Genomic DNA, 12,500 nt, shown 5'->3' on the forward strand with positions numbered 1-12,500 from the left:
CAAGCCAGAGAGAGAGAGAGAGAGAGAGAGAGAGAGAGAGAGAGAGAGAGAGAGAGAGAGAGAGAGAGAGTCCTAACGTACCTTGAGACGGACGGCGTCAATCTGCTGGGGCTGGCTGGCGCCCTTGGCGTTGACGGCGGTGACTGTGATGAGGTAGTCTTGCCCTGGGGTGAGGCCGCCCACGTGGAACCTGGGGGCCTGGTCCTCCTCCATGGTGGCCAGGAGGGTGTGGGTGGGGGCGGCGTACACCCTGGCCACGAACCTCTGGGGCAGACCTCCGTCCTTCCCCGGGGAACACCCGACCTCCAGGCTCTCTACCGTCAAGTTCACCAGCACACAGTTGTCCACACGCTCTGGCGGACCTGCAACGCCGCGCCACCCGTCAAGGGCAGTGCCAAGGGTAAGGGGTAAAGGGCAGTACCAAGGGTAAGGGTAGAGGGTTGTGGCAAGGGTAAGGGGTAAAGGGCAGTACCAAGGGTAAGGGTAGAGGGTTGTGGCAAGGGTAAGGGGTAAAGGGCAGTACCAAGGGTAAGGGTAGAGGGTTGTGGCAAGGGTAAGGGTAGAGGGTTGTGCCAAGGGTAAGGGGTAAAGGGCAGTACCAAGGGTAAGGGTAGAGGGTTGTGGCAAGAGTAAGGGTAGGAGGTTGTGTAGATGGTGAAGGGGAAGACCTTCGTTACTATTTCTCTCAAAAGGTAAATATATAAATACACTCGTGCATGACGTTGTGTCTGACACACTATATAGCACCTGGGGGTAAGGCTGTGGCCTTCCTCACATCAGTCAACACACACTTGATATATAAGATTATCTCCACAACACGAACGTTATAGTGTGATCCACACAGACACACACACACACACACACACACACACACACACACACACACACACACACACACACACACACACACACACACACACACTGGGCGGGGGGGTTGGTCGTCTTACTCACCAGCTTCGACGACAGTGAACCTGCAGGGGTCAGCCTGGGTTCCCACGGCGTTGGTCGCCCAGCACGACAACGTCCCGTAATCCCGCGGTGACCTGGTGGGAGGGAGGGGGGTGAAAGGTCACAGTCACGAAAGGCCATGAGTCAGAAGTCGCTCAGCGGGCGAGAAGCACCATCAAGGGGACTCACTGACCTGACCCGGCATGAGGAGGAGGAGGAGGAGGAGGTCATGCCTACGTCACTGACACCCAGGAAATAAGTTGAGTCATCCCATAGCCCTTGGTTGACCCAGGTCACCACCTACCGTGCTGTTACTGTTATGTTCTTACCGTAAGGCATGCGTGACCTATAGCCCGACTATAGGGGTGTGCTCACACCTGTATAGGGTATACACGTCCTGTAGCCCAAGTGTAAGGTATGTGCCCCCCTAAATAGGCCAGCAGCTATAGGGTGTGTATTTTCCGTAGCCCACCCGTGTTGTATATGTTCTTCCTACGGCCCCTTTATACGTGTACGTGCATCCTACAGCCCAACTATATTACATGCAACACCAGGGACCCCGTAGCCCAGCTCCTGTCATGGTGCGTTACAGTGATTATTTGACCTTACTTTGAACATTGTACTCGTAATGATCTTACTTGTGGGATAAACGTTTTGTCTCCTGGGGTCTTAATTCTCTTGCCAGGGTAGGGAACGTTTTGCTCACCTGCAGACACGATTTTCTTACCTGGGGATATAATTCTAGTACATGGGGTTATGATTACAACACACGGAGTTTTGATTTCCTCATTGCCCCTCACCTAGGGGTATAATCGAGCGTGCTGATCCCGGGGAGGACGGTGAAGCGGTGCTGCTCGACCTCGATGGTGTCGAGGGTGTTGTTGAAGACCCAGGTGAAGCTGAGGTCGTCCTCGGGCTGGGCGTCCACCCGGCAGGAGAGGTGGGCGCTCTCCCCCTCCGCCACCGCCACCGTCTGCGGCCCCGCCACGCACACGGGCAGGTCTGGAAAGGGAAGTACCCAGGAGATGGTGCCGGACACCTCAGAAAGGGGGGCGCCCCCCTGCGTAGGGTGGGGAGAGAGAGAGAGAGAGAGAGAGAGAGAGAGAGAGAGAGAGAGAGAGAGAGAGAGAGAGAGAGAGAGAGAGAGAGAGGAGATTTTCCTTTTTTTTAGTAAGGGCTGAAGACTTCCCTTCCGCTCATAGTTTTCGGCTTTATTTATTTTTATATTGGCTTTAGAACACCTGGGAACGAATCATTTTGTTCATCATTCTTGTGTCGTGTTTCTCCTCTGCCCTTTAATCAGTCATGATTCTCGTTGTATGTCTCCACTATGGTGACGTGTGCCAGCGCTCCCTCTCTCTCTCTCCTGCAGGAGTTTGGTGATTGGTGTTTTGGCTTCCAGCTGCATACTGCAAGTTGAAGAGGTTATACCCCAGTGAGATTTAGCCCCGTGTCGTCCACCATGTGTTTGGGTAAGTTGGTGATGGTGTCTTTAAAGGGAAAATTAGTGTCTTTGTCGCCTTTACTACAACCTCCTTTGTAAGTTTGATTATTTTTTTTTTATTATTTCGAAATCTTGAGATGCGGGAAGCTCCAGACGTTAGAGGAGAAATGAGCGTTTATATTAAGGTTCACATCCCCTCCCATGTTCACACCTGATACTGTGCAATGGAGAATAGACTCTTTCAGTGAGCCAGGCTTGGTATATCTACTTAAAAGATGTTCGTCTACATTTCTACCCTAAGGATACTGTTGTCTGGCTACACTTACACCTGACGTATGGGTGTAGGAGGTGGGTGAGTAGCGTCGCAAGTCGTCGCAAGGTACACATATCTGGCTACACTTACACATGACGTATGGGTGGGTGTCGTGGGTCGTCACACACACACACACACACACACACACATGTGGCCACACCTGACGTATGGGTGGGTATCGTCACAAAGTACACACACACATGTGGCCACACCTGACGTATGGGTGGGTATCGTCACAAGTTACACACACACACACACACACATGTGGCCACACTTACACCTGATGTCCAGGTGGACGACGTTGCTGGTGGCGGCGGCCAGGGTGTTGGCGGCGGAGCAGGTGTAGTTACCAGCTGAGCTCCGTCGTACCATCTGCAGCACCAGGTTCCTGCCAGACACCAGGACGCCCGCCTTCCGTTGGTTGGTGACCAGCACGTCCTGCCCAGGGAGGAGCAAGGGAGCACTGGTATAATACACTCCTCTCTCTCTCTCTCTCTCTCTCTCTCTCTCTCTCTCTCTCTCTCTCTCTCTCTCTCTCTCTCTCTCTCTCTCTCTCTCTCTCTCTCTCTCTCTCTCTCTCTCTCTCTCTCTCTCTCTCTCTCTCTCTCTCTCTCTCTCTCTCTCTCTCTCTCTCTCTCTCTCTCTCTCTCTCTCTCTCTCTCTCTCTCTCTCTCTCTCTCTCTCTCTCTCTCTCTCTCTCTCTCTCTCTCTCTCTCTCTCTCTCTCTCTCTCTCTCTCTCTCTCTCTCTCTCTCTCTCTCTCTCTCTCTCTCTCTCTCTCTCTCTCTCTCTCTCTCTCTCTCTCTCTCTCTCTCTCTCTCTCTCTCTCTCTCTCTCTCTCTCTCTCTCTCTCTCTCTCTCTCTCTCTCTCTCTCTCTCTCTCTCTCTCTCTCTCTCTCTCTCTCTCTCTCTCTCTCTCTCTCTCTCTCTCTCTCTCTCTCTCTCTCTCTCTCTCTCTCTCTCTCTCTCTCTCTCTCTCTCTCTCTCTCTCTCTCTCTCTCTCTCTCTCTCTCTCTCTCTCTCTCTCTCTCTCTCTCTCTCTCTCTCTCTCTCTCTCTCTCTCTCTCTCTCTCTCTCTCTCTCTCTCTCTCTCTCTCTCTCTCTCTCTCTCTCTCTCTCTCTCTCTCTCTCTCTCTCTCTCTCTCTCTCTCTCTCTCTCTCTCTCTCTCTCTCTCTCTCTCTCTCTCTCTCTCTCTCTCTCTCTCTCTCTCTCTCTCTCTCTCTCTCTCTCTCTCTCTCTCTCTCTCTCTCTCTCTCTCTCTCTCTCTCTCTCTCTCTCTCTCTCTCTCTCTCTCTCTCTCTCTCTCTCTCTCTCTCTCTCTCTCTCTCTCTCTCTCTCTCTCTCTCTCTCTCTCTCTCTCTCTCTCTCTCTCTCTCTCTCTCTCTCTCTCTCTCTCTCTCTCTCTCTCTCTCTCTCTCTCTCTCTCTCTCTCTCTCTCTCTCTCTCTCTCTCTCTCTCTCTCTCTCTCTCTCTCTCTCTCTCTCTCTCTCTCTCTCTCTCTCTCTCTCTCTCTCTCTCTCTCTCTCTCTCTCTCTCTCTCTCTCTCTCTCTCTCTCTCTCTCTCTCTCTCTCTCTCTCTCTCTCTCTCTCTCTCTCTCTCTCTCTCTCTCTCTCTCTCTCTCTCTCTCTCTCTCTCTCTCTCTCTCTCTCTCTCTCTCTCTCTCTCTCTCTCTCTCTCTCTCTCTCTCTCTCTCTCTCTCTCTCTCTCTCTCTCTCTCTCTCTCTCTCTCTCTCTCTCTCTCTCTCTCTCTCTCTCTCTCTCTCTCTCTCTCTCTCTCTCTCTCTCTCTCTCTCTCTCTCTCTCTCTCTCTCTCTCTCTCTCTCTCTCTCTCTCTCTCTCTCTCTCTCTCTCTCTCTCTCTCTCTCTCTCTCTCTCTCTCTCTCTCTCTCTCTCTCTCTCTCTCTCTCTCTCTCTCTCTCTCTCTCTCTCTCTCTCTCTCTCTCTCTCTCTCTCTCTCTCTCTCTCTCTCTCTCTCTCTCTCTCTCTCTCTCTCTCTCTCTCTCTCTCTCTCTCTCTCTCTCTCTCTCTCTCTCTCTCTCTCTCTCTCTCTCTCTCTCTCTCTCTCTCTCTCTCTCTCTCTCTCTCTCTCTCTCTCTCTCTCTCTCTCTCTCTCTCTCTCTCTCTCTCTCTCTCTCTCTCTCTCTCTCTCTCTCTCTCTCTCTCTCTCTCTCTCTCTCTCTCTCTCTCTCTCTCTCTCTCTCTCTCTCTCTCTCTCTCTCTCTCTCTCTCTCTCTCTCTCTCTCTCTCTCTCTCTCTCTCTCTCTCTCTCTCTCTCTCTCTCTCTCTCTCTCTCTCTCTCTCTCTCTCTCTCTCTCTCTCTCTCTCTCTCTCTCTCTCTCTCTCTCTCTCTCTCTCTCTCTCTCTCTCTCTCTCTCTCTCTCTCTCTCTCTCTCTCTCTCTCTCTCTCTCTCTCTCTCTCTCTCTCTCTCTCTCTCTCTCTCTCTCTCTCTCTCTCTCTCTCTCTCTCTCTCTCTCTCTCTCTCTCTCTCTCTCTCTCTCTCTCTCTCTCTCTCTCTCTCTCTCTCTCTCTCTCTCTCTCTCTCTCTCTCTCTCTCTCTCTCTCTCTCTCTCTCTCTCTCTCTCTCTCTCTCTCTCTCTCTCTCTCTCTCTCTCTCTCTCTCATCTCCGGCACCACGACCACGAAGGACGACGTCCGCTCCCCGAGGTGGCGCGACTGTGGGCAAGGACGGAGGAGAGAGGTGTCCTATCAGCTTTCTGTCCCTCATCTGTCGTTCTCGCATTCCAGTGTCTTTCTCCCTGCCAGTCCATCTACTTAACCCCATCCCAGTGTCTTCCTCCCTGCCAGTCCATCTACCTAACCCCATCCCAGTGTCTTCCTCCCTGCCAGTCCATCTACTTAACCCCATCCCAGTGTCTTCCTCCCTGCCAGTCCATCTACTTAACCCCATCCCAGTGTCTTCCTCCCTGCAAGTCCATCTACTTAACCCCATCCCAGTGTCTTCCTCCCTGCCAGTCTATCTACTTAACCCCATCCCAGTGTCTTCCTCCCTGCCAGTCCATCTACTTAACCCCATCCCAGTGTCTTCCTCCCTGCCAGTCCATCTACTTAACCCCATCCCAGTGTCTTCCTCCCTGCCAGTCTATCTACTTCACCCATCCCAGTTCCCCATCCTTGCCAGTCTATCTACTTAACCCCGCGGATGTAGACATGAAGGACACCAGACGGCTGCTGCTAACGCAAGGCCTGTGTTGTCGATCACTTTGACGGATCGACTGGAGGAGATTCTTCGTCGTAACCACTGGGCTCTTGCGGGGTTTTGTGCGGTCCTCATCACAAACTCTTCATCTGGTTTTTTTGATGATTCAAGACGTACGTCCAGTGGTTGATGCGAGTGAGCGATGCGCCAAGTACTGTGTATGATTATGTGTATGAGACCGTGGCGGTTTCCCTGTTAATGTTCCGTCTCAGTGTGTGTGCCTCTCCCCGTCCGTCTGTTTCTGTTGTCTGCACTGTGCCTCCAGCGGCAACGGCAGCAGCAGAAGCAGCAGTTTGACAGTCTTCTGCAGCAGCTATTTCATTAACGTAATGTTGCCTCCTTCTCAACATCATCCCCGGACCCCAGCTGTTTAGCTCACCACAGAAGTGTGTGTGTGTGTGTGTGTGTGTGTGTGTGTGTGGTGGAGGGGTTGACCGTGGCGCACCCAGTGTGGAGGGTATTGTGGAGGGAGGTGCGTCCTCCACTCCACCCCAGACCTGGCGTTCCCTTCTCTTCCCAGCAGCCGACATGGGACGGAGAGAATAATGCCCCAGTATGGGTCATGTCGATTAAGAAGATAAGATAAAAGGGGGGAGAGTGTGTCAGTAATGAAACGAAGGTGGGAAAGGAGCACACCCCCATGTATGCAAGCAGCGCTCCGTATACGGGGACGAGCAAGCGACGACGTTCCTGTATCCATGGAGCAGCTACTGAGATGAAATGCATTCTCGGCACCCATACAACGCCCCTCGCGTTCCTCATCCAGGATTTCCCTGGGGAAAGTTGGAGGGTATGGGTGTGGGTGGGAGGTTTGTTATGCGTAATGTGTTTATTGTTATTACTGGGCTGGATCGTGGTACTACGAAATTTGATAACGCGAGGCGAATGAGATTTAGGGAGGAGATGTGGGGCGGAAATTGCGTCTTAGTATTGTTAGATTTAACCTAGTTACTCCTCCCCGAACTCCCAGGTGTGCTGAACAGGTCGGGATTTAGAGAGATGTCTCCAGTATGAGGAGGATGTACTCACCGTGGAGGGAACACCATAGAGGGTACTCATAGTGGAGGGAACATCTGAAAAGTTACTGAGCGAGGAGGATACTCACGTGGAGGGCAATTTGGAGGGTACCCACCGTGCAGGAGAGCGTTGAGAGTATTCACCAGTGGAGGGGAGTGTGGAGGGTACTCACCGTGGAAGGGAGCGTGGAGGGAACGCCGTGGAGGGTAGTCTTGGTCCAGGCGAGGGTAGCAGCCGGGTAGGCTCCCTCCGCCACACACTCCAGCCTCGTCTGTTGCCCCTCCACCAGGGAAGCCTCGGGCGCTCGGATCCTCACCGACGTCGGCCGCACTGAGGCACAAGAGAGTGTGAGTGAGAGAGAGAGAGAGAGAGAGAGAGAGAGAGAGAGAGAGAGAGAGAGAGAGAGAGAGAGAGAGAGAGAGAGAGGACATAATTTCCAGATGGAAGACACTACGTAGGACGCATCAGGTCGTAGAAGAAGAAGAAGAAGAAGAAGAAGAAGAAGAAGAAGAAGAAGAAGAAGAACGTCGAATTACAGAAAATTAAAAGTAAAGTTCTCTCGGTGAAGGAACTGGAAGAAGGATTCATCATTTATAAAACAAAAGAGAGAGAGAGAGACGTCGGATCGAAGCTCTCCTCTCCCATAGGCGTGCCTGACTCGGCGTAGTGGATTCGCAGCATTCTGGAATGAGATCCGGGATGAGGATCAGGAGGAAAGGGAGAGCAGTTTGCCGCCCCTCATGCGACAGTGGTGAGGGAGGAGAGCGATGGAAAACCAGGATGGAAGCGATCCAGACACAGGATTAAGACGGCCAAAGTAGAGTGGAAGCTATCTGAACAGGATTGAGGCTATCAGAACAGAGTTGAAGCCATCAGAACAGGATTCAAGTCTTCAGAAAAGGGTTAAGACTATCAGAACAGTGTTGAAGTCATCAGAACAAGATTAAAACCAAAAGGACAGGATTGAAACCATTAGAATAGGAAAGTATCGATCAAAATAGGGTTGAAACAATCCGAATGGGATTGGAGGAATCAGAACAGGACTGAAGCGATCAACATAGGCTTGAATCGATTATAGTAAGACCTAAACCAATCAAGAACTGGATTGAAGGGATACAGATTTAGTTGGGGAAAGGGACACACGGATGATCTACAAAAAGGAGTTTCATTAAGTAATCATGAGAGAAGGTAATTATGAGCACAACTCTTGGTAACACATGGTAACCACAGGTAACATATATGGTAACGACCCTCCGCTATCTGCCTACATACGAATCTCAGCCAACCCCTTGGCCAGTCTCTTTCTCTGAAGAGACGCGTTACATAACCCTTTTTCTTTAAGAGAGAAAAAGAATTTAGTTTCCCCTAAACATAGAAAAAAAGAAAATTGCGGGTGGTTTAGACCACGGAGGGGGAGGGAAAAAATAGAATATCTATATGCAGATGTGGCATTCAGTTATATGCGGTCTAATTCACTTTTAAGCCATGCTTTTTTGAAGAGGAAATTTACATATAAACATCACAGGTGCCTCTCTGTACGCAGCGGTGAATTCGGTGACGTTTGACGCTGTCACTGAAATTCGTAATGGATTAAAAATATATAAAAAAAAAAAGAATAAAAGATCTTTGAATATGAACGCATTTGGTGTTCTCTGATGTGAACGCGCGCTTCCACTTGTGCCGGATTGCACGATATATTAATTAAGAACGAAATTATCTATCCTTTTACAACCGTCTCTTCATCAAATGATAAACAGAGAACATTTCCTTCTCTTTTTTAGGGCAATTTTCAGACTCGTTAGCCTCCGGAAAGTCTGTTTTCGAAGTCATTTTCCGCAAACTCGAACGTGGCCTTTTTTTTTTTTTCTGTGTTTACATTTCCAGTCTTAGTAGAGGCGATGTTTTTGGCCTGATGGTTACTTCTGTGGCGCTGTACACATTGGACGACTGGATATATATATATATATATATATATATATATATATATATATACATGGCTATGATTTTTCGGGATCAATATATGCAGAATGTGCATTGTCCATTTTTTTACGAAAGGGAAATAACGGTTTCAGAAACGAAATGAAACTTTACCTGAAGTGGAAATAGGAGTGTCAGTATAGCGAAATAAAGGGCAGTAGAGGGTTCTAATGCTATTGTATTGTGTGGTTATCTGTGTACTTGTACAGTATTAGGAGAATTGTACACTCGTGCTCATGTGTGTGTGTGTGTGTGTGTGTGTGTATTACCTGCTTACACTGCACGGGGAAGGAATTGCTACACGTGTGTGTGTGTGTGTGTGTGTGTGTGTGTGCGCGCGCGCCGGGTAACACATTCGTATATAAGCATAATCTAATACTTATCAGAACTTGGGCCCGGCTGTTGGGGGGGAAGTTTCCGAATCCAATTTCAATGGAAGTTAAACTTGTGAGGCAAATGAAGCAAGCAAGGAGGAGGAGAAGGAGGAGGAGGAGGAGGAGGAGGAGGAGGAGGAGGATATGATACAGCCACACACACACACACACACACACACACACCTCACACGCATCCCACGCTTCCCTCAACGTAGACGTAAGTAGACGTAAGTAGAGACGTAAGTAGAGTAAATGCTTCAATATAAGTGATGAACTCGCTCCGCTCTACGGCTAATGGGTTTAATGCATCAATCTGTTTGAAGTGATGATGCAGGATTAAGTGACATTAGATCTGTGTGGTCAGATTGATATACAGTTTTTATTTCATATATATATATATATATATATATATATATATATATATATATATATATATATATATATATATATATATATATATATATATATATATATATTCCTACGAGTCCACGGGGAAAATGAAACACGATAAGTTCCCAAGTGCACTTTCGTGTAATAATCACATCATCAGGGGAGACTCAAGAGAGAAATACAACAGTCAATTGATATACAACGAAAAGACGTAGCTAGGACGCCACTTGGTAAACATGCGATTGTCTTGGACAGATCACCCACCAGCTCGATCACCGAGGGGCAACGTCTGGAGCCACGGATTGAAATGCGTCCGACGGGAACGTTTTCAAAGGCTCCCAACCCCGTATCCAGAGAGCGCGCTCCTCAACGCGCAGGACACGCAGGATCAAAGAATGATAGCAACATGATGCGCTGCCTGCCTCCTTCCTGCCTGTGATAAACCATCCCGTGAGCAAAGGATGGGGATGTAGGAGTCCTACAGGATCCAGGCATTCAAATGATTTGCTCAGCGCGCCCCGAGGACGGTCTCCCTCTTCCAACGTAAGGATGGTGTGTTCCCCCGCAGCTCTGGGGAAGCAAGCCACGTCCACTGCAAAGAGAACGACAGGGGGAAAACGGATGGGGATGCTTAGACGCTGGGGATCACTTATCGACCACCTCCGAAAATGGGGTGTGATATAAGGGAGAGAAAGAGAGAGAGAGAAAAAAAAACGGGAATAATGACAATGATAGAAAAAAATAGATAGAAATGAAGTTAAAGAAGGAAAACGAAATCCATCAGCGAAAGAGATTGAAAGAAAATGCGCCGAGGCTATACTACAACACGCGGAGGGGAGGGATTGAAAGTTCGTCGGAAAACATTGCCCCAAGGAAAACGATAGACCGGAATTTGGAGGACTGAAGTTCGTAATTACTGGGGCAGCAGAGCCGTGAGGAGAGGCCAGGGGAGGGTCTTCATGGGGGAGGGAAAGAGAAAAAAAGAGAGATATACGTAGTGGGATTAAAGTTTGGAGGTCTTGCTTGGAATGATGGGTGTTATTTTGAACTGACTTATGCACAATAGAGTGAAGAGGAATGGTGTGTGTGTGTGTGTGGGTGTGTGTGTCTTTTGCCATTTCAGAAAAAAAGAGGTTTTCCAAGTGGTATTGGAAGTGATACTGGAACCTGTTAAAGAAGATCGAGGCTTTTGTAATGGAGACTCTCTCAAATGTATAGGTTAAACTCTTTAAAGGGAGATAGTGGCCTGCTGTACATGGCCACCTTGATGGCGCCACTTAGGGGGCTAAGGATGCAATCCTTGCAGCACTTAAAGAGGTGCTTTGGTAAAGCACATTCCGTCATGTTACCCGCGCTGAGTCCTGAAAGGATTTGGACACCTTAGGAAGGTGGAAAAGAAAGAAAATGAAAAAAAGTGTGGTTGAAATCATACGAAAAATAGGGTGTATAAGAGAGAGAGAGAGAGAGAGAGAGAGAGAGAGAGAGAGAGAGAGAGAGAGAGAGAGAGAGAGAGAGAGAGGAATAGCTCTATATAAGTTAACTGGCGTGGCATCATCCATCCATCCATGAGCTGTATCGACCCATCATCCGTCTGCCAGCTCATCCCACTTCCCACCCTCTCCTAACCACCCCTCACCTCTCCACCCTCTCACTTTTCCATGGGGGAGAATCGAGCCTTTTCCGCGCGATGCTCAGGTCAGTCTCTGACGTCCTTCGATGAGAAATTATCCCATTTTGACTTTCCGTGAGTAGACATGGAACGGCACCTGTTCCCCTCATGCCATCCCCAAAACGCCCCTTCCCTAGGTCGCTTCTGACACGCCCTCGACATCCCCCTTGACACCGTTCCTCCCAACCACCTCCCCCTCTTCCTCCCGCATGACACGGGCCACACCAGGAATCTGTCACTTCCCATATGCTCCACACACTCGCCTTCTGTCAACAACGAGGCGTTTTAGTCACTCCCTTCCCTCGGAGTGGGGTCGGATGTGGTGGCTTCTGGCAGTGTGGTTGTTTGTGTGTGTGAGAGAGAGAGAGAGAGAGAGAGAGAGAGAGAGAGAGAGAGAGAGAGAGAGAGAGAGAGAGAGAGAGAGAGAGAGAGAGACCAATGAATCAAGAACTTAGAAAAAAATAATGGAAGGCCAGTCGTTCCCTTCCTCCTCCTCCTCCTCCTCCTCCTTTTCTACCAGCTTAGTCTCGAGGATACGACCCTTGAGCATCACGGGTCGTACCCTTTGTGCCCCTTGGCCTTTGACCTTGACCCCTTCGCACGACCTTGCCATCCTTGATCACGACGGTTACACACCTTGGGCACTGATGTCTTGGCCTTTTTTTTTTTGACCCGATCCGGAGGGGGGTCGGGCCAAAGCTAAGGTCATCACAACTTTCAGGGTTGTACCGTCCGTGTTCAGGGGGGTCGTAACTTCCTCCTCAAGTGTCGTACCGTCGTGCTCAAGGGTCGTGTCCTCGTATCGTCGTACTCTGGAGAGTTGTACCGTCGTGCTCAAGGGTCGTGTCCTCGTATCGTCGTACTCTGGAGAGGTTGTACCGTCGTGCTCAAGGGTCGTATCCTCGTATCGTCGTACTCTGGAGAGGTTGTACCGTCGTGCTCAAGGGTCGTATCCTCGTATCGTCGTACTCTGGAGAGGTTGTACCGTCGTGCTCAAGGGTCGTACCCTCGTATCGTCGTACTATGGAGAGGTTGTACCGTCGTGCTCAAGGGTCGTATCCTCGTATCGTCGTACTCTGGAGAGGTCGTACCGTCGTGCTCAAGGGTCGTATCCTCGTATCGTCGTACTCTGGAGAGGTTGTACCGTCG

General features: G+C 49.7%; 1 protein-coding gene across 1 annotated transcript in view; it reads right to left on the reverse strand.

Moving 5' to 3' along the window:
* LOC139747073 (uncharacterized) overlaps positions 1-12,500 on the reverse strand; it is a 54,848-nt gene that overhangs the window by 8,989 nt on the left and 33,359 nt on the right. The window contains exons 8-13 of the mRNA XM_071658865.1: positions 7,114-7,271; positions 5,324-5,380; positions 2,984-3,206; positions 1,749-1,950; positions 952-1,043; positions 82-362 (exon numbers count right to left, since the gene is read on the reverse strand). Of these exons, the coding sequence (XP_071514966.1) occupies positions 82-362; positions 952-1,043; positions 1,749-1,950; positions 2,984-3,206; positions 5,324-5,380; positions 7,114-7,271 (1,013 nt within the window). The remainder of the gene's footprint in view (positions 1-81; positions 363-951; positions 1,044-1,748; positions 1,951-2,983; positions 3,207-5,323; positions 5,381-7,113; positions 7,272-12,500) is intronic.

This window comes from Panulirus ornatus, chromosome 67, assembly GCF_036320965.1.
Source record: "Panulirus ornatus isolate Po-2019 chromosome 67, ASM3632096v1, whole genome shotgun sequence".
Classification (NCBI taxonomy): domain Eukaryota; kingdom Metazoa; phylum Arthropoda; class Malacostraca; order Decapoda; family Palinuridae; genus Panulirus; species Panulirus ornatus.